General features: G+C 35.3%; 2 protein-coding genes and 1 non-coding gene across 5 annotated transcripts in view; 1 reads left to right on the forward strand and 2 right to left on the reverse strand.

The window, feature by feature from the left end:
- LOC115442199 overlaps window positions 1-16,916 on the forward strand; it is a 48,863-nt gene extending 31,947 nt beyond the window's left edge. For 2 of the 3 annotated variants that reach the window (XM_037446042.1, XM_037446048.1), the window contains exons 8-30: window positions 2,207-2,346; window positions 2,843-3,005; window positions 3,146-3,239; window positions 3,342-3,992; window positions 4,075-4,161; window positions 4,244-4,331; window positions 4,761-5,006; window positions 5,229-5,365; window positions 5,618-5,797; window positions 6,116-6,217; window positions 6,426-6,545; window positions 6,817-6,989; window positions 7,599-7,708; window positions 7,849-8,202; window positions 8,487-8,654; window positions 8,993-9,095; window positions 9,289-9,386; window positions 9,609-9,825; window positions 10,212-10,345; window positions 10,700-10,840; window positions 11,273-11,481; window positions 11,606-11,726; window positions 12,471-16,916. In XM_037446042.1, the coding sequence (XP_037301939.1) occupies window positions 2,207-2,346; window positions 2,843-3,005; window positions 3,146-3,239; window positions 3,342-3,992; window positions 4,075-4,161; window positions 4,244-4,331; window positions 4,761-5,006; window positions 5,229-5,365; window positions 5,618-5,797; window positions 6,116-6,217; window positions 6,426-6,545; window positions 6,817-6,989; window positions 7,599-7,708; window positions 7,849-8,202; window positions 8,487-8,654; window positions 8,993-9,095; window positions 9,289-9,386; window positions 9,609-9,825; window positions 10,212-10,345; window positions 10,700-10,840; window positions 11,273-11,481; window positions 11,606-11,726; window positions 12,471-12,526 (3,892 nt within the window). In that variant the 3' untranslated portion in view covers window positions 12,527-16,916. The remainder of the gene's footprint in view (window positions 1-2,206; window positions 2,347-2,842; window positions 3,006-3,145; window positions 3,240-3,341; window positions 3,993-4,074; window positions 4,162-4,243; window positions 4,332-4,760; window positions 5,007-5,228; window positions 5,366-5,617; window positions 5,798-6,115; window positions 6,218-6,425; window positions 6,546-6,816; window positions 6,990-7,598; window positions 7,709-7,848; window positions 8,203-8,486; window positions 8,655-8,992; window positions 9,096-9,288; window positions 9,387-9,608; window positions 9,826-10,211; window positions 10,346-10,699; window positions 10,841-11,272; window positions 11,482-11,605; window positions 11,727-12,470) is intronic. The other variant, XM_037446053.1, reaches the window with a different exon arrangement.
- Trnat-agu lies at window positions 11,965-12,038 on the reverse strand. Its single transcript has one exon. It is a non-coding gene; the product is annotated as a tRNA-Thr (tRNA).
- Window positions 16,917-17,326: 410 nt separating the features above from the next.
- LOC115442191 lies at window positions 17,327-19,008 on the reverse strand. The gene is made up of 2 exons (XM_030167196.2): window positions 18,449-19,008; window positions 17,327-17,818 (listed from the first exon to the last, which is right to left on the reverse strand). The coding sequence occupies exons 1-2, from the start codon at window positions 18,847-18,849 to the stop codon at window positions 17,371-17,373; spliced, it is 849 nt and encodes a 282-aa protein (XP_030023056.1). The 5' UTR covers window positions 18,850-19,008; the 3' UTR covers window positions 17,327-17,370.
- Window positions 19,009-26,563: the final 7,555 nt, after the last annotated feature.

The following is a 26,563-nucleotide window of genomic DNA, read 5'->3' on the forward strand; positions in this document are numbered from 1 at the left end:
TAAATATTTTAATTGTATCGGAATATAATTTAACAAGTTATTAATTCAGGAATGTGACTAGCACTGTTGTATTAGTAGGGGTTTTCCCCTATTTGTACGCTACGGCATTCCATACGATTATACACGTTATTTTCGCCATTACCTATTTACTATAGATTGACCTATGAACTGCCTTGGTGGCGTAGTTGTACTGCATGCGCGATACGACAGCGCTCTGAGGTCCTGGGTTCGAATCCCGGGTCGGGCAAAGTGATATTACGGTTTTTCTGCTCAGTATCAGCCCGGAGTCCGGAATTTGTGCCCGATATAGCGATAGGCTCGCCCCCTATCACATCATGGGCCGGAACACACTTGCGAAAAGTGGGTGCCCTGGTTGCGCCTCTACATACCTCTTCGGGGATAAATGCGTGATGTTGTGTGTGTACTATAGATTAGTCATTCAAATACAGTTACTCATTTTCTGTCGTAGATTATTAAGTCGATTACTTTAGTGGTACGATAAAGTTTCAAATTGAGTTTCAGAAAGAGTCCTCGTATCGACTTTTTGTTGATATTAGTTAGCTTAGCTAACAGAAGATTAATGTAAGCAATAACTCTAATTAGGTCTAAAAATAATTGTTCGTTTGATGGTTATGCAACAAAGTAGACCGGAGAGGTCATCCTATTGACGTGATAATTCACATTCAAACGGAATCATTATCGACGTTGAATACGGCTTTGTTTGGTAAACACAACATCGTACTCGCGTCAACATGCCAACAAAATAATGTGAGTCATACGTAGGGACGGGCCACATGGCAACCGATATCGATAAGTGATACGACTAGTGTATATGAAATGATAGATAATAGTAAGCGACTTTCTATCGTCATCTAAAACTGAAATGATTCTGCTGATGTAACTGTTTTAGTAAGTTTCAATGTCACAGTCGAGCTATAATACTTTCGTGGCGATAGTTTTGTTCAATTTCTTTTAATTTTATTATTGTTATTTTTATAAAAATGCTGTTTCACACCTGTGATTAGTGAGTGGACTCATCCATATAGGTTGTTATTTAAATTAAGCATGTTTGGTCTACTAAATGTTGTTGTTTTATTAAATAAATAAATAAATTTTCGGTATTGCGGGCGATAAAATAAATCGATAAATCGACCTATAGTTTTTTCTGTTCACAACTTACAGTTAACTTATGTTCAATTCAGTTATGTAATATGGTATTTAATAGGATTTGTAATCATTATTTTCATATTAAAGGGGAAAAACATATGTGTAATGATATTTTCTTGTGTGTGTCAAATTATTACAAAATATATAAATTTTAATCAATTTAGATTGCCTGAATTCGTGTTATTTTTCACATTTTGCGTCTTAATTATAAAATATCAAGGATTCTATGAAATTATGATACCTTGCAGTGTAACAGCTCAATCCTTGTAAAGCTTATGATTAAGTTAATCATCAATCAATCATTCAATTGATTGTATAATTTTATGAAGTATTTTTAATAATCCATTGAAATGTTTTTATTGCTAAAGATTAATTAGTGCCACTTAGATTAACAATTATATTTTCCTAATAATTTTTGTTGACATGCAAATAATGAAGATATTAAAATGTAAATTTTTCCTTTTCAGTTAATCAGTCCATTCATTAACATCACATTATCTTAAATCTAAAATATTTGAAAGATGCAGAATCAGAAAAAAAAACTCTTTCTTTCTGGCTGTTTATGATTAACTTATGACAAAAAAAATGCCAGATGTTGCTCGGAATCGCGGGCAACACTTAGCCCATGTGAACACTGAACATTCATTTCCTGTCGTGTTGTTTTTCGTTATAAAATATAGTCTATATGTTAACATAGATCATAGTCTATCCGTCAAGTCAGTTCGTAAGTTTTGGCGTTTAGTTCTAAAACACATCCAAACATATTCAAATTTTTTCGCATTAATTATGTCACTAACATATACAGTCTTACTTACAAACTTGTTTAGCGTTAAGAGTTGATTAAGAATTGCTTAAATAGCTGTCAAAAACATCACCGGTTTCCTAGTTTTGACCTTATTAAGAGGCAAGATGGCGGGTATTGATTTACAGCTGATCGAGTAAATTTGTGTTTTAACTTAGCATATCTTTGCGATATGGTTATAAGTAAGACTGATAAAGTTTAAATCGATAGAATTTAACCTACAATTCCTTTGCACAGAAGCAGCAGCAAATCGTTGTCGTCAAGCGGCACTGGAGTGGAAGGCGACGAGACCTCGCGCGAGAGCGATACGACGCCTCCGCACTATCGAGTCACGGGACGGTTCGACCCGGACGAGACTGAGGCCGCTAATATGCTTGGTAATCGCTAATCGATTAACAGCTGTTCTTAATAATCGATTCTAATCTAAATTTTTGAATCAATCCCGGAAATAAACCAATAAAAATAAGGTATTTGTAATCATGTCAAAAATCTTTGTCCTCATTGGTAGATATAAAAATGCGATTGGGATCCTTTGTTGAAGAAGGCGGTATAATATTGTCAGAGTACACGATATATGTTAACAAATAAAGCTTTTTAACAGTAGGAACATTAAGAAAATGTTATTGCGGCACTTTTATTACGATACATTTATATTTCAACAACTTGAAATATTTGGTTGGATGACTAGGACTATACAACAGGACGTATTTCTTTATCAGTTATGCATAGGTTAATTATCGATTTTCCTACGGTATCGATATTTTCCCATCAATCCTTAACTTTTATAAATCGACTTACATATTATAGTTTTACGGTATATAACATTAAATGGATCCGAATGAGAAGTTAATCTCCTTGTGGTGTGGTGTGCAGTGTCGCTGGGCAGCTCGCGGTCGGGCAGCCCGGGCGCGTCGCCGGTGGGCGCGCGCTCGCCGGCGCTGCGCTCCAACGTGTTCGTGCCCATCTCGTCGCCGCAGCCGCCGCACGCCGCGCCGCACCCCGCGCCGCAGGCGCCCATCTACCATCACCTCATCAGGTCCACACCACTACACACATACCCAGTTCAGCTATGAACATCATAGTTGGCACTACTAGTTATAATGACTAACTATACTAGAAATACTAGCTATCTACAAAATTGAGCTTTTAAGAGTCATGTTTGTCTATTGTTTTCAGGCCTGAAGTTCGATCAGGAAGAGTGAGTTCACCAGTTGGTGGAGTGGCAACCAGTGTTATAAGGCTTTCACCGGCCCCAAACTACCATTATCCGGTAAGTATCCAAATATATAAATTTTAATAAAAATACTTACATTAACGTATAGTCGCATGCGCATATTACAAGAAAACAAATAAAAGCGTGTTCCGCTAACAGGTGGAGAATCGAAACGGTCCTACAATACTGCAGACGAACAGTGTATCACAGCCGAACGTGGTTGGCCAATCGGGACTCAGCATCCAAAGCTCTATACAAACGACCATGAGTACACCATCGTCAACGCTGTCGAACCTTTCTCTACCGTCAAGCATATCGTTAAATCTTAATACGCTTAACCAGACTAGCATCGCGAACACAATACGGAACACAAACGACTTCGCTCAGAACCTGGTAGTCCATCGAAACATACCGGCGACGAACGGTATCGATATCGATCAAATCTATCGAAGCCAAGCGCCTCTATTAAGGAACGGGATACACGAATATCGTCGCGACAACGACATGTCGCCACCTCTAAACAATCACGAAAATTTTTTGAATAGAAGAGTCTCGGAGTACGACGATGATGATCACTCCGCGCCGCAGAGGGACATACTTCGGAATGTGATGGAACGTCCGCCGGAGTTGGCCGAGACTCGCGTTATCGATGATAAGAGGATCGTAAAGCCGGCGCCCTTGCCCGCTAGGCTCTTGTCTGTCGTCAACCCTGACGCCAAAGACCCCATAAAGACAGTATACGTCATACCACAGAATATAAGTGACAAGAAATATTTTTTGATAAAAAACGAGCCAGCGGAGACTATACAGGTAGATTTTTTTTTGTCTATTGTAGTTTCTTCTTTTTTTATATTGTAAGAGTTGGTTATTTTATCGACATTATTTTTTTCAGATAGAACAGAAAGTGAATCATTTATCTCAACAGTTAAATAACAACGAACCGGAAACAGAACACAGGGGTTTAGATAATGGTGACCATGTGAGTGCATACGCAATGTTTATAGATATTATAACTGTTTTGTTTAGTGATACGACAGTATATAACTTGATTATTGTTCCAGGTGAATAACGTTAACAGCGCCGTTATAGTTCATCCGAACCAACTACTGCCGGTGCTGCCGCCGCCCACTTCACATACCGCTATTATTGGTAAGTTTTGTGTATTAGGATAATTTTTATTTAGTATCATAAGCCTTAGCGTACCACTATATTGACTACTGATATGAAATACAAATAACTTATGACCAATTTATTTTTTGACAGTAAGTTTATGTTGTTGTCGTTTTAGTAAAAATTCTTTCATCTATTTGAACACATTAATTCTTATATTAAAATTGTGATATCTGTGTTGTGTTATTATTATTTTTAACTTAGGTGTGACAATTACGGTACATAAAGAAACGTTGAAAATTAATGAAATATAAATTTAATGTATGTTATTTCACACAATATTGTCAGACAATATTGTAAAGGTACTATTATCCTAAAATACAAGTTTATACTTAGTTTAGGAACCAGAACTGCACAGATTTGTAAATTTTGTGTCTAATAAATAAATGACTATTATTATTATTTCAGTATCAGGCGGAGTGGGCGGGGTGGGGTCGGTGTCGAGCGGCGCGTTCCCGTGGTCGTCGCTGGTGCCGCTGCTGAGCGCGGCGAGCCCGCCCGCGGCGCCCGCGCCCCCCGCCGCGCCGCCCTCCCCGCGCACGCCCCGCACGCCGCGCACGCCGCACACGCCGCACACGCCGCACACGCCGCATACACCGCACACTCCACATACCCATATCAAAACTGAGGACCAGATCAAGACTGAAGCTAATGGTAATGATAAATACAATTTTCATAATATTGGCAAAGAAAAACGTGGTGCAAACTTTTCGATAAAACATCCAATTTTATCGACAAAAATGTTGATTGGTAAGCGAGAATCACTGTATTAAATCTACCGTTTCTTGTATCACGACTTGATGCTAAATTCCACCTTACTATTTTGATGCTTCCACTAATAACTACCAGTGTTGTTATAATGTATGGTCATTCCAGACCCAGTGACGTCAATGTGCACGGACGAGGACGATGAAGTGTTTGAATGCGAGGAGCCGGGGGGCGGCGACGAGTCTTCCAAACGTCGCTCGCAAAGCCTCTCCTCTCTCAACTCTCCTGCTAGTACGCAAGATAAGGTAATGATTGTATAATTTCATTTAATATTTTTTTTATATATGCAATGGTAGAGGAATAGAAAGAAAATAAATTGGACATTGTGCCCTAATCATAAGAAGTAATTTTGGAGCGTTTTTTGCACTCTGCAGGAGCGAAATATTTGGACTGAGTTGGTTAGACTGCTTGAATGATTCATTTAGATCGAGGCTGTCGAAGTTAAGTTTTCTTGCGAAGTTTTTGACCACAATTAACCTCTTTTTTATTATTTGCAGAAAGAACGCCGCATCCGTCGTCCGATGAACGCGTTCATGATATTCTCGAAGCGGCATAGGCAAGTGGTGCATCAGATGCACCCGAACCAAGACAACCGCACAGTCAGCAAGATACTGGGCGAGTGGTGGTACTCGCTCAAGCCTGAAGAGAAACAGAAGTACAACGAACTTGCCAGTGAGGTGGGTAGTCGAGTATATTATACTTGATGCATAATGAGATATAGTCGAAATTCAAGCTCCTACTAATCATAGAATATTGAACAAATGAGATAATATCGACAAAAACTTTGCATTAAAATATTTGTTCAACATTTTATAATATTCCTCGGAACTCGCGAGCGAAAGGTGTTGTTGTGGAAGTGATGAAAACGAATGGACTATTAACGAGGTACCTTTGGTTAAGGTTATATTTTGAACGACCCATCCAGGAAGACTTTTCTCGATACTTTAAAGAATGTTTGTTTTTATCGTTTTAATTATTTTTATTTATAATCCAAGGTAAAAGAAGCTCACTTCAAGGCACACCCGGAGTGGAAATGGTGCAATAAGGATCGTAGGAAATCATCTAGTAGCAAAGATCCAACTGGTTCTATGCCTCAGGTACAATATACTAAATAATTTTAAAGCATACATAAAAATATTTGAGTGTATAATTAAAAATGTTTTTTTTTTTTATTTCTAGTCTGTGTCTACTATAGTTTAATATTTAATGTAACATTATTAAAACAATTTTTTGCAGAAGCTTAAAACATATGGCGAAGTAATCAACTCCTTTGTTGAAGTCGGTTAAAATGTAGTGTTTGTGCAGAGTCCTCGCACGCCGTCGGAAGCGTGCGTGTCGGCGGGAGCGGGCGCGGCCGCGGGACGCAACGACGCGCCGCTCTACAGCCACCACACCTCGCCCACGCTCAGCGACGACGACCACATGGTAACCTACAACCATTATATAATATTATTAGTTTGTTTTGTATAAGTTAGCAAACGACCGAGTACCTAGTACTTCATGGTAGTGATTTTGTCCCCCTAAACTCTGGGATCTGTGTTGCCCTAAAAGTAGAGGGATTAAGAAATGAAGGTCAATTAATTGGCCTTCTGGATACCATATGATACCATGATATTCTTCACCCGGAAGGTATTATTTTGTCTGCGTGTTTTAGTTATATTTTTTCAATGTAGATAATGCGAGCAAATCATTTCAGGTGACACAAACAATATGTGAAGAGAGAGAGCCACCGCCACCACCACAACCGATCGAGATCGATCTGAAATGTGGCGAGAAAGTTACTGACTCCGATTCTGAAGGCATCGACGCGAGGGATTACTTGCCATCGCACCACGACCACACCAGACGGCCTAAACCTATTAAAGCCAGGTAAATAATATTATTATGAGACGCGTGCGCAAGCGCTTTATTGATGGCAGAACTAAGTTGATGTCTAACAACGGCGGTCTCACAACAAAAGTTAATATTCACTGGCAGTAAAGAAAATACAGACTGCCTCGGTGGCGTAGTTGTATTGCACGTCCGGTGCAATAGCGCTCTGAGGTCCTGGGTTCGAATCCCGGGTCGGGCAAAGTGATATTTGGGTTTTTCTGCTCAGTATCAGCCCGGAGTCTGGAATTTGTGCCCGATATGGCGATAGGCTCGCCCCCTATCACATCATGGGACGGAACATACTTGGCGAAAAGTGGGTGCCCTAGTTGCGCCTCTGCATACCCCTTCGGGGATAAAATGCGTGATGTTATGTATGTATGTAGTAAAGAAAATATATTATTTGCGTCTTTTGGGTAAAGGAATAAAAATGTTGAGTTCTTTACATATAAAGTTTATGTACTGTTGGCCCAATAACGCAAATATTCGCTTTAATACGGTAAAAAGCCTCGGGAGGCAAAGAATCAACTAGTATCGTAGGAACGTAATGTGCATAATTGATACGCAGTTTTAATATAATATATTTAATTGTGTGTTCAAATATTTTAGAGCCGGTTCGTCAGACAACTTGCTTGGCGGGATAACAGCGTCAAGTCCGGGAGGTTCTAAAGTGTTCCAACCCACTGGAGGTGCTTTTAAATCGACCCATGCAGATTCTGGTAAGTTTCCTAAGACAATCTTACCATTTGTTGTTTGATATGGTACTTGGTATTTTTATTATCAATAATTACTTAAAATTTTATCGACAAATGTATCACGATTTGGTTTGGTAATTTTAAAACGAAGGTTTTATTTGCAGGCGACAACCACAGACAATGGACTGCGTTCACAGCAGTCAATAAATCAGTTTTACCACAAGTGCCCAGCTCTCCCCATCCCTCGCAATCGATCGCCGCAAGCACGCAGAGCTTAACCAACAGCGTGCAGGGAATATCTCTAGGCACGCCCAACTTATCGACACAGGCGGCGCTCGACAACGCTATAGCGTCGATAATGAACTCTCCAACTCCCACTAGTGGTGTGCAAGTGATATCGAGTGGAATATCGATGCCAAATCATTCGATTAGTCAAGCGCAGACGTCGACGGCGTTGAGCAACGCGCTGTTGAAGAGTGTCACGTTTGTCAAGAGAACCGCTGGTGATAATACTTCATGTGAGTGCTTGAGTTATTTTAAATTTTAGCAATTATGAACCAAAGTTAGATTGAATTTTTTTATTCTTTTGATTAACGTGAAGTTACGGTATCGATGTAAGTATTAATCATGTGTACACAATAGTTAGATTTCAGTATACACTCAGAGGGATAATTCTGTTTTATTAATATATATTTTTTTAAATTGCTTGAAACTAAAATTCTATTAGTAGAATGTTATCGATAAAATTTGTGTCATCGAAGACGTTTTGTATCGCATTAAACTAACATTGAACTATGTTCAGGCCCTTTGACTCTGTCGGTGGACGCGGCGGGCAACTTGCTACTGAAGCAGAGCAGCGCGCCGGCCGTGTCGCACGCGCCGCACGTGTCGCACGCCGCGCATGCGCCCGGAGACCCGCCGCTGCACCTCGTGCATCTGCAGCGACTGTACGTGCCTGCGTTCAATGCTGGTGAGACTACTGTCCATGACATATGAATGTAGATGGACTGATGGTCTACTTGATGGTCAAATAATTGTAGATAAAAAATTATATTTCGCTTTTCTGACACAGAATGCAATTCGTGATTACATATTAAAAAAATAAAGTAGACGATAAGTTCTGCGGCGGTCATCAAGGCTAGGCCAATCAGTTTACTGATTTTATACATACAAATATCATTAATTTGGTTTCTTATATGGTGCTACCAAGTTTTTGTCTATTGCTTGTCCAGGCGTAAAACTATTATCGATTAGTCGATTGCTAATACCACAATATTTTTTAAATAAATTATTTTACTATGTGTGCAGATATAGAGACGGCGAAAACATCTCAACCAAGCCAGAACGTTCAAAGCGGCCAAACTGTGATAGTGTCGCAGAGCAATAGCCATGCAGTGCCAAAATCGATATCGTGAGTATTATTATTATTTTAAATAACAAGATAGCGAGACGCTCATTTAAAGCACTACAAATGCTTATAAAGAATAATAATAACAACCAGTAGTTTGCATTACAAAATGTTCCTAGACTTTTCTTACTTAGGAACGGCCCAGACATTGTGTTAAGGGAAATTACATTGTTAAATATAATAATTTGGTGTGCAGTCAATGGGAGACACCAGTAGAGGAGACGCGTCCGTTCCCGCTGGCGCCCACTCCTGCGCAGCTCGGCCGTGCGCCGCTGCAGAAAAGACTGAGTCGCGGTGAGTACTATGTATTTATAGTCTTTGGAACAGCTATGGAATTGGTTGTAGTGCGTATTGTAATATGGATCTAGTTAAGAGGTGATATCACCCACAAAACACTTTCCTTTTTTCTCTTAGAATTTCTTTCTAACTAATATGAGCTAAACTGGTGTTTACAGTATTTTACAAGCAAATTATTAAAAAAATAAATTGCAATACTAAATCGATCTGAATTCACAGGTACATCAACAGGCTCAACGGGCAGTAACAGCGAGCCGATGATCCCTCGTTCCGAGAGTGGACCCTCAACTCCTCACGATACGACCGAGCCGCCGTCACCGAAAACGGCGCCTCCGACTTCCATCGCGTCGACGCCTAACCATACTGGAGAAAACCTGCCCAGCCCGCTGCACAAGAAGAGCTTGTTCAAGAAGGGGAATGAGGATGGACGTGATAAGTAAGTGTCTTCTGTCAAGTAGGTTATGCAAATGGGTAAACTGATGCGAAACAAGTGCTAACATTCGTGATGCTAGAGGCAGTGGCTTATTCAGGATTTTGTGTTGATTGTGATTTGATCCAATATTTGTTTTCCACTAGTGTCATGGCATAATATATTTCATTATGTTTTTGCAAGATTATATTACTATGTCTTTGATGTTTAAACATGTATGATAACACAATTCCCAGTTGTAGCATTAATAAAAATACACCAACTGTTGTAGTTGATGCAACTGATAATAATGATGATTTCTTATGTTTACGCGAATGTTAGACATTGAAATAAAACTAAAAACTATTTAACGGATTTTTTTAATAATGATGTTGATAAATACAAATTATTAGGGTGCTGGAGACTGTGAACTTCGAGCAGAAGTTCAGCACGTTGCCGCAGTTCAAGCCGGATGCTTGCAGCCCGGGCGCCATGGCGGTGCCACGCAGCCCACAGATGTACATACGCAAGAAGAAGATCGGCATGGGTAAACCTGTCATTCAATTTTATTCATTCGTTCAGTTTGTTGCGGGTAGTAATAAGTAGGAGAAATTTTATAAAATTTACGAAAATTCTGTATTTGTTGCTGTTTTGCAATAATAGTGAATAAAGCAACAGAAAACATGCATTTTCAAGGCGACACATTTTTTATACAAAGACAGAAATATTCGATAATTTCTTTAAATTTACTGTTAGGATTCGCTATGTCAACCCTGTATACAATCCCACTGCTCGGCACGGGCCTCCTCTACTACCGAGAGGGATTAAGCCTTAGTCCGCCACGCTGAGATGGATTCATTTTTAGAAGCCTATTATGTTATTAATAAATGTTTCCCCACAGACGAGGACGCGACAGTGGTGACGCCACAGATAGAGACCGAGGTGCTGAACGGCAACAGCATGCCGACACCTCACACCACCACTAACAAATTAGTTGGCAACACTTTCTTCGGACCGGACTTTAATCTTGACACTTTTCGAGGTAAGAGTTATTATTATCTTAAAGAACAAAGTTTTGCGAATTGAAACTGTTTTGATTTGTGTTTTTGTCCGTAGCAGTATCGTGGCTTAATCCTACATAAACATATTTCATTTATTAGTTAAAAGTTATTCAATTAAAGGTTAAAAAGGGTGTAAGTTGATGGTTAAGAATCTAGTAAAGTTGTCGATATTGATATATTTGTTAAAAGACTATTCTACAAAATTGTTCTGCAGGTAAATGTGATCAGTATCCATTGTTACGATATATTATTGAACGAGGTTTTTGGTCAATATATGGAACGTAATATTATTAAAAAAAAACATAACTCAAATCTTAATTTATTAAAATTCCAATGTAGTGAATTATCGATGATTATTTTTATTGTTAGTTGGAATTGTATACAGTGTAGTGATAGTTATACTGGTTGTTCAGTGTCGGAGAGCATGGAGGAGATGTCGCCGCGCACGCCGATGTCGGCGGCGGGCGGGTCGGCGGGCGGCGCGGCGGGCGCGGCGGGCGCGGGCGGCGCGCGCGGCGAGGCGGGACACCGCAAGGTGCTGGAGCAGCGCCGCAACCTCGTGCTCAAGCTCTTCAACGAGCACGGCATGTTCCCCACCACGCAGGCCACCACGCACTTTCAGGTTCATTGAACATTTGATCTAGGAATTAGCCATTACTAAAACAATTCGCTTTTATTTTACGGCACTTCCATTACTGATGTATTTTAAAAACATAATACTATTTTGTTTATTCTTGTCGATACAGGCGATCCACATGGACATATTTCCAACAAAATCTTCTTTGCAATTGAAGATCCGCGAAGTGCGACAGAAGATGATGGCCCAGTCAAACCTGACGCCGCATTCGGAAGTCAACACTCCGACCAGTGAGTATAAGCTATGTTATGTAGATTAAGGAGTAAATAAATGTGTATATCGAATAGTTTTTATTTGTTGAGTAAATACTCTTTGGTCCTTTTATCGAGAAAAAGGTTGAAGACGAATCAAATCCGTGCCTTTCCATAAATTATTTAAAAGTAAATTTATTTTGTTTATGGAATCTCTATAATATCGACAATAATGTTTAACATTTTTAATACGTTATTTAAAAATAGAAATCACTATAGGCCCCGGCGAGATTCGAACTCGCGATCTCCTGTTTACTAGACAGGCGCTTTAACCAACTAAGCCACGGCGCCGATGTTGAACTTTTCGAAATAGTCAGCTAGATAAATTGCGTAGGTAGTAACACCTACTTGTTAATATGTGAGATGTAGCTATTTATATTGACCACTATATTGACTTTACAGTTATTACTTTTTGTCTTTATTGATTAATTAGCACGTGTTAACTATAATGTATTTAAGTATTTATCAGCAAATTCTTCGATGAGACCAAACCTAACTATTTTTTTATACATTAGATTGTATGGGCAAGTAGCCTCAATAGCTTGTTTTTTATATTATTTTAAAAGACATTCAATAATTGAACTTATTTAGAAAGTCTCTTAGGATATTGTGATATTTTATTTAATGAGACAACCTGTTGTGCCCAATTTGAGGATTTGAAAATAATATTCTTTACTTTAACAAAAAAAAAATGTCTTATTTAAATTCTTTGTAACATTATAGACGTGAACTCACCGATAGTGTCCGCGTCCCTGCAGCCGACGTCGACGGCCAGTTAGCGCTTCGGGTACACCATATCAATCGTGGTGCAAGAATGAACGCTCAACGTACGCCGTTATAACGCCACCCCATACGCCCATTACAATGTACGCAATATTATCATCATCGACAAAATATTGTAGCTTTCATATATTTTTTGTTAACTCATTGATATTTGAAGATTTTTAAGAAAGTTACAATGTTTGTGTAGTTGGGTATGTTTGTCTGTTTCCGTCACGTCGAGTTGTGATGAATGTTTTTATCGATGTTAAATGTATCGATAATAAGCTCTAACTGTAAGATCTTGTTCAATTTGTGTCGGCACGGTCTTCGTAGCTTTTGTCAGACTTGGTGCACTTATTGTTATATTTCGATCTCTTAAAGATCTGTTGACGTGTTTTTACAAGTTGAATATTAAAAAAGTCATTCTCAAATTAATTATATTCTGTGCACAAAAAGCAATCCAGGTCTGATTTTGAAAATATATCTATCGATATCGATGAAGATGCTCACGCGTGTATCGCGACTTGTTTTTATCGATGGTGTTATTGTAAAAGAAAAAGTAACAAATGCTCCGTCGCATTTATGGACTACTGCAGTGACATTTTGCAGTATTCCATTGTTATCCAAATGATATGTATATAATATTTTAATTAAGGTATAAAACGACAAAAAATACAAAAAACTATGAATAACGTTTTAGTATGTTGAGTATTGGCGTTGATGTGATTAATTCTTGAAACTTCGATTATTTCATACTCTCGGTCATCTTAACAAAATTATGATCAAATTTTGAATTGAAAGGTTGCAGATTTTAGTTTGAAATTATAAGAACATGTGATGTGTCTTAGAAAAATTCCACTTTGATGTTATTATAACGCCCAAATATTCGCTTAATTAACGAAATTGTTATCGAACGATCGCGAATGATACGATTGTGTTTACTTCACTGTAATCTGGCATTATGGGCACGATCTCAATACATTTTTATTTGTATATCTGTATTTTAAGATACTTTTCGACGATGCGTGTTTGTGTATTGTTTAGATTATTTTATTTTTTATGAATATCTGCACTTTTCCACTTGCAAGTAATCATTCCACATGTAGAAATTGTTTGAAATTTTAAGCGGCTTTTTGTTTTATTTTTAATACTAGGTGAGTATTATTCAAAATTTATAGAAGAATAAAACTTCACTGGAAGGATCGTATTGGTATTTAGTTGTTTAAAAACTATTGATTTTGAAACAATTGTTGATAACTTGATGTATCGATTATCGATAAACTATTTTTTTTATAAGTTGCAATATTAGTTTATATCGATTCGTTTATTAATACTGCAAGTGGAACAGGTTTTTAGTTTTATGACTATATATTTAGAAAATGTATTGACTGAGGACATATTGTGGTAGCTTACATTGTTAAACATTTACATTTTAATGTGTAACAGCGAGTTTAACATTAATTGCTGGTACGAGTTGTAGCCGTGGTAAAGCAATATTTTGTGTCGAATACGGTCGAAGTATGATGGTTAGATGTTAATATATGCATTTATAATGATAATCAAAGTTAACCGGATTCGATAAACCCTACACAAAAAGCGACGTTTGGAACACTACGCGCTTATCGATATTGCTGATTGTAACACCGATTGTTAATCGATAGTAATCGATTAGACATCGCTTTACTGTGACTGGGTTTTATAATTAATGAACTCGGTTTCCAATGTCATCTAAGTATGTGTGTACTAGAGAATGAATGTTCATCATATGACGACAAGTATGCGATAAGATATGGTGCGTTTCTTTTATTATTTATATATTTAATTATTTTGTATCGTTTTCTATTTATGTTGTGATGTTGGTCTTCCATGTGTTTTAAATTCTTTTTCATTTTTTTATTCTAAGGAGTATCTACTTATTTAATTGTTTTTTAATGTGTATAGCGATTCACTGAGAATGCAGTTTTTAGTAGTTTTGAATGCCATCTACGATTGAATAATATTAATGATTACACGAAATGTAGAAATTTCTATAAATAAATTAATAAACAAATACATAGCGAGACATAAACGTTTTCTTCTATATGTAAGCGGAGTAGTGGTCATTTCTAAAATATCATCGGCAGTGATTTTCAGAACCAGCTCAAATTAATAACGACATTAGCTAAATCAATATATATTATAATCTCATTGTGTAAATATTAGAATTATATTTCTATATTAGTGCTAAGTATTGCCGGCTCTCAAAGTGATTAGGGTTTTATTTAGATAATGCTAATTATTATAGATAAAAATGAAAAGATAAATATATAATTTATACATGTGAAATTTCGGCCAATACAAATGTTATGTATATCAAAATTGTATTTTTTAAATGATCTCTTCGGCGTTATAGTGTTAGATAATTGCTTTAGGAGTCCGGAAGAAAAGAATTTATTACATAATATAAGTATAAGAAATATTTTCGCACTGTTAAATATATATATCTCGGTAATCGCGTATGGGTGGCGATGCCAAAATCTGAAACTTTACCTGCGTGTGCGCATATATACAAATAATACTCTTGTTACAGTGTATCAAGTATAAACGTTCAAATTTTCACAATTTGGTGCGTCACCCCGCGTAGTCAATTGAACATATTCACATATGTTATAACACTCATACGAATATAGAACTGTTGTTACCAGTTAGTCATAATATACACGCATTACATTATTTTCCTTCTAGTATCGTTCTGGAGCCGAGTCTGGCGCCGTCTATAAACCCCAATGTTACTGAATTTGTAGTGTAACTGACGAAGTTTTAACTTTTGACCCCCACTTTTCTACTCCACGATATTTCCGAGAGTTCTGTAAAATTATCGTATCATACAATAGTCGAATAGTGATATTATCAGGCTTATTTTCATCCATAGAAATCGTAGTCACATTTCTCTATGGCATATGAATCAATTTAAAACTAATTGACTAATAAATAATACCCGTTTGTTAATGTCCCTTGTACAACACTACATTGTTGCCACAAATATATAATTGTTTATATATATAATGCATATTGAATGTATCACACGAATTTTAATTATAACGTGCACTGAGGTTGACGCTGCGGGTACGTTTTCATACATTTTTAATTAGATTCAAAGGATTAACTAAATCATTGAGAATCTATAAAATATGGTGGTGATATCTTTATATTACTTTAGTAAAAAATAAGTTATACACTTTTGCTTTGGGTGTAAATAGTTTACGTGAAGTGCATCAGTTGTACTATACACTTATTTGTGGGCCTTTGGTATGTTATAAAAAGTGGTATAACCTATTTTTTATCTATCGAGTTATAAAGTTGGTGTTGTACTTAGTTATTGGTATTCTCGATATCGATTGGAGAGATTTAAAATGATTTAGTTGAATCCCGTGTTATGTAAGAGTAGGTATTGTTTCAATTATATACAAATATATAAAATTTTAAATGCATATTCAAAAAGTATTTCACTGTCCGTAGGTGTGTGACAACGTACTTGTTTCGCGTACGATATGTAATATTATTTACACATACTGTTGCAATGACTAACAATGATTATAAAAATAAAAAGCGCGTTTTGTTTCATGGTTTATGATTGTGATAGTTTGTACTAAATGTTTCAATTTGTTTTTTAACTGTCCATCACTGTGTTTGCCTCTTGTTGATAGTTCTTTTACGATAAACACGTTGAGTTTTGTGTGAATGACTTGGGTGTTATGTATTAATTACAAATATGAAACAAATCTTAATGATGAGGAACTGCGTATTACTAGTGCCTTATTGACTTTCAAATCTTAGTATTTGCGCACTTTTGTCTTATGTCGATCGACTTGCATCGCCTTCATTGAGTCTTATTTTCCAACCTAGGCTTTGTCAGTCAATAAAAGAACAGGGCGAATAGGCAGTTATTTATTAGACTGAATTAACTTTGTTGCATATAACAAGTTATAATGATATATTTTAAGAAACATTAGCAATTATTTCAAAAGGACATTTTGAATGAGCATTTCATATTGTTTATTTATTTCTTCTACATAAGGCATTAGTCTAATTATTTAGTCGAAATGATATCATGTAAATATCTTGTTTAGACGATTTATTTAGGTTTAAGTGTTCAATTTAATGTATATTAGATTGAATTAGAAAAACAAAATGGAAACTAACTGAGACAGTAAATACATTTACACGATGGGATTTTTTGAATGTTTTTGACTCCAACTAAAGGACCAAGGATTGTCATCTTATCTTAGACAATGTATTCAGTCAACAAGAAAACAAAATTATTGTGTGCAGTTATTTAGTGAAAACCATAGCAATATGGACAGTTTGTTCAAGCATATTGGATCATTGTACGAACTTATGTTAAAACATAAAAAACCTCGAAAACATTATTGTATTTTATTTTTAAAACCTTTTTAACTCCAGATATTAAAGCTACATGAAATACAGCTGTAAATCCATTGCATGTTATTGGCATTTTCTTTATCCAGTTTAAAAATTATTATTGCTTAAATGGAGATTATAAATTGCAATTTACACACACACATAATATCATGCCGTTATACCCGAAGGAGTGTGCAGAGGCGCGACCAGGGCACCTACTTTTCGCTAAGTGTGTTCGCCATATCGGGCACAAATTCCACCCTCCGGGTTGATACTGAGCAGAAAAACTCGAATATCACTTTGCCCAACCCGGGATTCGAACTCAGGATCTCAGAGCAGTGCCTTACCGCACACGCGGTAAAACTACACCACCAAGGCAGTCAGTTCAAATACAATTAAAAATAAAAAACAGTAAACAATGTGCAACAAAATAATTTATTAACTACTAACAACAACTAAATTACTTGCTATCTTGTACTTCTTCTTCTTTAGGTTCGGCTTTTATTAACAAATTAGGCTTATCAGCCTCCAATAAAGATAAAGCTGCTTGTAACTCCACATCATCACCTGGATCTGTGATAACTAGATATTTTAGCGCCTGCATTCGAGCCAATGCAACAACACAGCTAAGAGTTAAATTACATCCTCTTATGTCAAGGTACTCTAAGCTTTTGCCGTTCTGCCCTGCTATTCTATCGAGACACCAAACATCAATATATTTATTATTTTTTAAACATAGCCATTTTAAGAAATTCAGGTTTGATAGATTCTGCAGTCCTTCATATCTGATACCGCCATGGTGGAAGTTTGTGCAGTCGACAGCTTCTACAAAGTAGCCATCTTCGTACTGCTGCGGCAAGTTTAGAGTTGTCATGTCCCCCATTATCCATTCCCTTTTGTCCTTTAACCTGGAAAAAAGAAAGGGATTTAGTTTGAAAGAGTAAAATTGAAAAAACAATTTTGGTTGCCATAATTATGCAGTTACCACATAGGTTTATGGTTTTGATGATATTTCATTATAGTCAATACTAATATAAAGCTGAAGAGTTTGTTTGCTTATAATGAAAGCCCTGTATAATATACTGTCTGACTGCTGGTCACGGGCTCTACAACTTACAGGGATTAACCCTTAGTCCACTATGCTGGCCTAGTCTGAATTGATAGACTTCACACACCCTCAAAATTCCTATAGAGACCTTCTCAAGTATGTAGGTGTGTCCATAATGTTTTCCTTTACATTAAAGCAAATGATAATGTACAAAGAATACACATCATTTTAGAAAAGTGAGAGACGTATTCTCTTGTTTGTTTAAACATACTAATATCAGAGACAACTTAACTGATTTAGAATTTTTATATTTAATAAAATTTAGCTAATTTAAATTTTTATTTATATTTAGATTAATGCTATCAATTGTCAAGAACATCAATTTTGTAATTTAGTAAACAACTTTTTTTTATATATTTTCACATATTTAGTACTAATAAGATATAGGCAAGGACATCAATAGAATAAATCAACATTTATATAAACCAACCTGACAGCTGCTTGCCGGTAAGTGAAGAAGTGTAATGCTCCTAAATTTGGCCCGAGGACTGCAACTCTTTTGGGCAAAAATTTCTGATTTTCAATCTCTTGAATTGTTTTTAAATTTCCCCACCATTCTTTAATTTGTTCTATTGTTATATTAGGTAATTGTGATAATGCATACAGGAAATCTGGGTTTGGATTTTTCTCTACAAAGACGGAGAGTTTACTTCTCCATTCTCCATCTCTGCTTATCCAGGGTTTACGCCAGTCAGGGTATGGCTTACCATAGACCATTCGCGGCTTTTCACCTTCTTCATGTTTCTGGTAAATAGATTTTTCTTCACTGTAATGTCGCGCAATTGCATAAAAGGTTCGATGTAAATTCCTAGGTCTTAAAGTTACTGCCATATTTGAATCATTAAATATGTTCTTGATAACTTAACAATTACAAGATATTCATTTTTAAGACGATTGTTTTATTAAAAATTGTGACATTTATCATGTAAAAATAGCGAATAAAAAATCTTTTATTTATAAATTTGAGGTTGTGTCCATAGAGTAAATAATATTATAGGTTATGTCTTGAGTGGTATAGAAAATAGAGATATGACTGAATTGGTATAATAATATGATCGATCAACTCGAATGAATAGTAATTTTTTATTCGATTTGTGAATTATGCTTTACATGTCAATACTCAATCATTGAGGCAAATTGCTGCAAAACTTAGTGATTATATTCTCTTTGATTGCTGCAATCTCCAGTGGTTCGACTAAACGTGTCACGAACCAAATTAAATTGGTAAAGATGTTATTGCCAATAAATAATTATGATGAACATATTATCAAATAAAAATTACTGGCGAAAGACGACTGAAATTTGTTACTAATACGGTTAGTACGTGTTCGATATTTTCGACTGACGAAGATGACAATAATTATCCATCGCAAGTCGACACAAGCTGATATAATTATACCTACCGGCGTATTCGAGACCGGATATGAACAGGTTGATCCTGAAATCCAACACACTTATATAGGCCACTATGACGGTTAAAGTAAAAATTCTGAATGGTAGGTATGTAGATATTTACCTAAAGGAAAAGTGGGCGAAGGCAGTGAAAGCTCATACAATAAGTTGCTTATAATATAATAAAAATGCTTTCTTTTTAATAAAAAATAATTAATTATATCATAACATCTATCAAGGTACTTACTTATGTAAATTTAAGTGTAGATTTCGTATTAAAGTCACAGTAGCGAACAATCAAATTTAAAGGTTTTAAAATAATTTAATGTGTAAAATTACTAGCCGAAATATGTATCAAATTTGAATTTTAACGTCGACAGCACTCGTAAAGTTTGTTCATAATTTTATATTACACGAATACGAACGAAGTTTACGATGAGTTCAAAACCAAAAATTATATAAAATGTATTTTAACATGCAAATAACTTGAGAGCACTCTGAGAAATTAGGTTTTAATCAAATCGAAACGATGCGGCGCTGGGGTTTGTCGGTCTCGGTTTCCAAGTTGGCTACAGTGTCCACGACAAGACTGGACAGTGTGTCGTTAATCATGCACCGCTAAGACTGAGTTTTCTCCTCACCACTATTCTTCATGTTGTGCTGGTGTTATTGTGAATTACTTTAATGTTTTCTCACAATAGATAAAATGCAAGTTATCTCGTCTTTTTTTTACCTATGAAAATGAATTAGTTTTATATGATTTTTCTTTATAAGTAAATAAAAACCTCGTACTCGGTCAGTGTCGGTTCAATCTAGTTATCTAGTTTATAGATGACTCGAAGGACCAATAATCTGTATAAAGTATTATCTATGCAAAAACGACAGGACAATTAATAATATTCATATCATCTGAATTTTGATACATCATTTCTAATGACTGAATCCAAACTGATTGTAATTTAAATATGTCATTAATATTGCTAAATGGCATAAAATAATAGTAAACATAATATCAAAATTGGAAATAATGTATATTAAGTACAAACATCGGATTCAAAGCTCCTGCGGCATAATTATCCATTTCGAAGAGCAACGTTGAAAATGGCGAGCGTAAAATTTATTAGCCATTTAAAAGAAAAATGTCGCTAATCTAATATCTAACTAAACGGCATGATCTTCAGGAAGAAAGAGTGAATAAAGTTATACTGGAAACTGGGAGTACTTGTGTGTGTTTTATGCACTGCGACTTAGGTTACAAAGAGATAATATGCTTCGAACTAGCATGCATATACTAACACTTTAGATACCTTGGTGCTATATCCGCTAGGATAGCGACCACTGTACACAAAGTGTTAAAAGCTGCCACAGTGGCCCGCGTAAGTGTATCGCATATCCAGTTTCGACAGAAAGAGAAGAAAGAGAATTAACTCTCGACAGTCGACATTCTATAGGACCCCACTATATTTACCATCAGGTGTAGTGTGGTCACTTTACCTTGCACATATAAAAAAGAAAACAATTATTATTGTACCTAGGAACTGTTAACTTACAGCTGCGCCTGCTGAAGTGAAATATATAAAATAGCATGTGCATACGCATCAGGTAGCGGATTTATGGATTTATTTCAGAGGAATGGGTAATAGCCATTTGAGCCAAAAGTAAATATACGTGTAACAAACTAATAACTAACTACATTTGTATAGATATCAGCATAATTAATCACTGGTAATCAAAGTTCGGACTATGTTAGCAATGTGAATTGAATAACAGAGAATTATATAAGTAATATCTTGCATTAACCTTTTTTGTAGGACTTAAATATTATTCTGTCCCAAGACGAGAATTCTGTTGAAAGGTAAATTTACAAATTCTAAGTACATATTTCATTTCCGTCTATTAATCAGAAAGAAACAAGGTTTTTTAGTGAGAAAAGAAGTGCATTCTGTCAAATTATTACCCTCGCCAATAAGTTTTGTAACAAGTTTTGATTGGATATGTTATTAATTTGTTCTCATTCTGGTTTTATGAAAAAAACTAGCTTTTGCCTGCAGCTTCGCCCGCGTGAAAATGTTTTCCCGAGATAAAAAGTAGCCCATACCAGCCAAGACTAAAGTAGCCTTCTATCAATAAAAAAATATTTAAAATCGTTTTACAAACAAACTCTATCTTTATGTATTAGTATAGATACAAAATATTAAAGATAATTACATTTTAACATTAATATAAATTAATTACAATAACACACGACCATACATGTAGTTAATTAAGCCGAACGTATTCGTTTTCTTTAGTGTCGTTGTTTAATTAATTTTCAAATTTTATTCCCATTTCGTGCCACGGCTTCGCGTTTGGAGCACGTTTTCTTACCGTATGTGCGTCTAATAGGCTTGTTAATCCGATTGCGTCTGCGGTAATGAGCCAGCGGTTCCGTGACAGAAGTAATCAGTTCCCTCTTAATTCAATTTCATAATATTTACTCGCGTTTATGAAGAAGATTAATGCGGGAGAAATTAAATTTCGGTTTTTGAACGTATCTACACTACCTACGCCATATTGTTTTTTAAATGTAAAAGTTGTTATTTTACATCTTCTATTGTTTTACTCGAGTTAATTGTTGATGTTTACGAAAAAAATCTAAAACATAGACAAAGTAGCGTAGGTTTCAGGTGAACCAAAATACTTCCATTCAAACGGAGAATTTATTCAGAGAACGATTCGGCCACTGCCTAAATCGCTGTTTTAATGAAACTCCAAGCGGTTAGCAAAACTGCGGAGTCGTGCGCATCAGAATTCGTACCACGTACCCGTCAAGCTTTTTGCAACACAACATTTGGGTTGTTAGTCAAATTGCTAGATTGGCTATTGAATAAGTTTTTGTCTCCAAACGGGTTCTGTCACGTGTTTGAATTGATTTTTAGATATTTGGTTTTATACGATTAAGTACATGTATGTTTAGTAATCATATTTCTGTCTCTTTGTGATATATGTATGTGGGAATAGTTAATTTAAGAATGTTTTAGTCTGTTTGAGATGCTGGCTGGTTATAAAAAATAGAAAATGAATGATAGAGAAATGTCACTTGAAATTAGGACGTATGAAGGAAATAAGATAAATAAGATGTGTAACAATTAATAATAAAATTATTCAGAAGAAGTTTGCTATTTTTCAATTTCATCATCCCACATGTATATGCTGCGTGAAATTGAATACATGTTGAAAAAAAATATTACGTAAAATCTTTTTTATGTATTTTCCTTAGTGCCATAATACTCGCAACTTGTATAGATTCTGTACAAAATATTAAAGCATTTCTTGCACCTAATAGTAGAATATCAATAAACTAAAACAATGGGAAACTTTTACGACGACCTTCAAGTGAAAACTGCGACAAAAGAATTAGGATATTCATTTCCAGGAAAAGAAAGCCGGGCTCTTAATTAAGTAATGAATAAAGTTTACCAACTTTCAATTGTTATTAATCCGGGGCACTTGATTAATTATTTTAATTTATTCCTAAATGGACGTCAGTAAAGAAGTAATTTTAATTAACTATTAGGGCATATGTGAAGTTGGTATTTGGTCAGAATAATTGGTTAAAAGTCTCGACAAGGACGTGTATATTTATTTAATGAACAATATTTGTTTTATTTTTAATTTGAGAACATGAAAATCATACATACAAAAACCATAATATTCCTTACTATAGACCGCGACAACAATGATAAACTACTGTAAGATGACCTCGACTGTTGTTTTTAATTTAGGTTTATTGACACCGAATAAAACGAAAATATATATTTAATTGTTATAGATCACTTTTGAAAAATGAACACGATTTATCATTCTATATTCAAAATAGATTTACAATGATATTCATCACTAGTTTTACATACAAGCGAACAGCAACTCAGCAAAAAAATATAAATAAGTCCGAAATTATTTAACTGACCCAAATCCTCGGTAATAAGATTGTAGCAAAAGTTGCCGCTCCGTTAACCAGTAGACACATGTACATGATTAAGTGGACATTATTGTGTCTTCAGAAGCGTATTTCAGTGGAATATTTAGCTGGAAGAGTGCCAACGGGTGTGATGTATTCCGCTCCCTATCTATTAATCATAATTCTATGTCCAACCATGAATTGGCCCATTTTTGGCGTAAGTCAGTTTGATTTGTTGTGGTTACGATTTTATGGAGGTCGGTGGGTGTGGTTCAAATGAAATTCAATTGATATTTGTAATTTTTATCATATTTATATCGGTATTGTTAACCATTTAAGTAGTACAAACTTATGTTTTTTGTAGATTAAAATATTTTAAATCATCGTAAGTGCTCCGCAAAATGATCAAGCGCAAGCTTTTTTTTTTAGGAGAATTATCTTATTAGGTCAATTTGTTTCCACGTAAATATATATTTATTTTTTTTACTCCTTTGTCTTTGTCCTTCGATTACGATGCCCGTAATTGCAAAAAGACGGATTTGCCCCTGTAGAGGGAATATGGCCCCTGACCTCTCCCCCTTTCTATTAAAAGTGAAGTCAGATCGTGTCGGCGCCATATATTAATATGAATACATACACATACATAATAATGAAAAGCAGCATTAATCTGGAATAAGTTAAATTTAGCGCTGTATCACCGGATAGATTTTCAAGTTAAGTTAAACAAAGTGTCGACTAATCTGTTTTGTGATAGCATAGGAATATCAGTATCAAATAGTTGCACGGTAGTTTGAGCTAGAATTCGCCTAGTTTCGAGCTTAATTGACAGGATTATGTATTATCGGTATTACGTGTGCCATGACGGTATGAAAGATCGTGAAACTTAGTACAATATATTAGTTTCTTATTTATTATAAAAGGTTGTTTTGGTTGGTTAAAGTGTAAAAATATGCCCAGACATATAATTGTTTAAAGGAAATGTTTATGTTATTCTTTGATAATTATTGAATGTTATTATATAAGTAGATGCTTATAATACTTATCTGATACTCTATTCTATTTCTTGTTTTATTGGTTTAGCATTTAAAGGAGACCGGCTTAGTATGATAGCAATGTATTTTCAAAATAGCATGTCAGCCGCTTATAGCTGTTATATTTAATATTATTTAAAGAGTAACATTGTAAGAAACATATTTTATTTTGTAATGCGCTCTTCTTATTCATGTCCGTGTCCTTGTGAAAATAGGGAAACATCAAAAATATTTTCAAAACCAAAAAAACTTACGAGAAATCTTAATATCATAATTTTATATAAAGTTACCCGAAGTCACCCCTATTCTGTTGACGTGTATTTTGGAAAACACGAGCAAATGGCGTGCGTTCGACATGTTTTATAATAGTGTACATCGTCGTTACATGATACGGTCCGTCCCAAAGGCAATGCAAACTTCAAAATGGGCCATTTCAAAACAATTTCTGTCAGAGATTTCCCAGCGGCTCGTACTCTATTTGTTACAAAATGTCGTCAGGGTCTAAAACCAAAAAAATGTGAATTTAAAATAGTCAGAATAGTTTTGATATTTATGATGAGATTTTAACATACAAATTATTGTAAAGAGTGAATGTTAATTGACCGATGACAAATTTCGTCTGCCCGTAAGCTGTTTCAATACCATTTAGAATTTTCGACCGTAGAGTACCAAATGGTATTTATTACTTTAGAATGATGAGCGTCGCTAGAGGGGGTCAAGTCTGGTCGGTGCCTACCTCAGAAACCTAGAATAAGTGTTGGGTTCACAGGGGCCTCGTGCGGTGCATTTAGTTGAATTCGGCGAGCTGTTTTTTAACTTCCTCTCTCTCGAGAGAAAATCATTATAATATTTCAATAATATTTCATTATGCTTGTCACCCTGAGATACTAATTTTGTAGTCTTATAATAATCACAAAGAAAGCGGTGATTGGTGACATAAATAGACGAACAGTTATAAGTAAAATAGACAATAAAAACCACACAGACTTTGGCATACGAGAGGGGTACCCAGTAAAATATAATTATATGTATACAAGACAAATATGTTACAATTCGAATTGATTGGCAATTTAAAATAATTTGTAAGATAATAAAAACCTGGTTACATAAGATAAAAAAATGTTACTATCTTATTGACTCTACTAGTAACTGATCTGATCGACATTAGTAGAGAGGTCTATTAGATGGCTCGGAATATCACGTCATTGTGTAAAAGTTCCAACATAAAAATGTAGAAACATTATAGATTTATAGATGTGTATCGTCCATGTGTTACGCGAACTACTTGACCCATTTCTCGACTGGATACGACGATCTGAGAACTTTATCCCGAAGTGGATTGTTTCTAAATGAAATCCGGGATAAAATATAAAATTTATCCATACATATATGTGAACAGGGTCTTTTGTGTTTATTAGGATATTTCTAAGAAATCGACTCGAGAGGTTTATGCGCCAAAGTGATATAGTTATTTTTCTTGGAGCATAAACAAATTATTTTAAATATAATTTTGTCTTACGCTATAAAATGATAATATCTATCCAATGACGTGTGTAGTTTTAGTTATTATATTTCTCCTGCGTAAGAGTTTTTCGCCGGGATAAAAAAATAGCCTAAAGCACTCGAGATAATGTAGCTTATTATTATTATTGTCTTATCAGTAAAATATTTCAGTAAAAATCGGATCAGTATTTTCAAAGATTGTCTTCTATATGCAAATTTAGACACCCTGGATCCGAATGCTGTTTTGGTCAGGATTTTATAAAAAAAAATCCGACGAAAAAAATAAGTTCGGTTTAAGAAAAAAAATCCTTTTAATTTTGCAAATTTTTCTTTTTGAAACAGGACTACAAACATTTTAAAAGATTTACTCAAATCTTTCAAGCCATTCTCAAGTCAACAGATACCATTTTATTTGTATGTATCTATAAATTTAAATATGGAACTCCTCTAACCGATCCGATACTAGTAACACTTCTAGTAGTCTATCTAGATGAGCATCGAAAACAAGTTTGCGTATAGGAAATCCATTATAAGCTTTCTTTAATGTAGTTTTACATATAATCATAAGTTTACGCTCTCGCATACTTATTTTCGCATCCCGTGCATGTTTACGTACGTAGAGTGATGTTCTTCAATATTTCTAAGAGCTCAACTTTGCGAATCGAATCTAACTTTAAGC

This window comes from Manduca sexta, chromosome 6, assembly GCF_014839805.1.
Source record: "Manduca sexta isolate Smith_Timp_Sample1 chromosome 6, JHU_Msex_v1.0, whole genome shotgun sequence".
NCBI classification, from domain to species: domain Eukaryota; kingdom Metazoa; phylum Arthropoda; class Insecta; order Lepidoptera; family Sphingidae; genus Manduca; species Manduca sexta.

Bases quoted from the DNA above. Each gene is read 5' to 3' on its own strand.
- LOC115442191 (XM_030167196.2), bottom strand. From the start codon at position 18,849: ATGGCAGTAACTTTAAGACCTAGGAATTTACATCGAACCTTTTATGCA. The intron at 17,819-18,448 runs GTTGGTTTATAT...TCTTTTTTCCAG, and splicing joins TACCGGCAAGCAGCTGTCAG to GTTAAAGGACAAAAGGGAAT.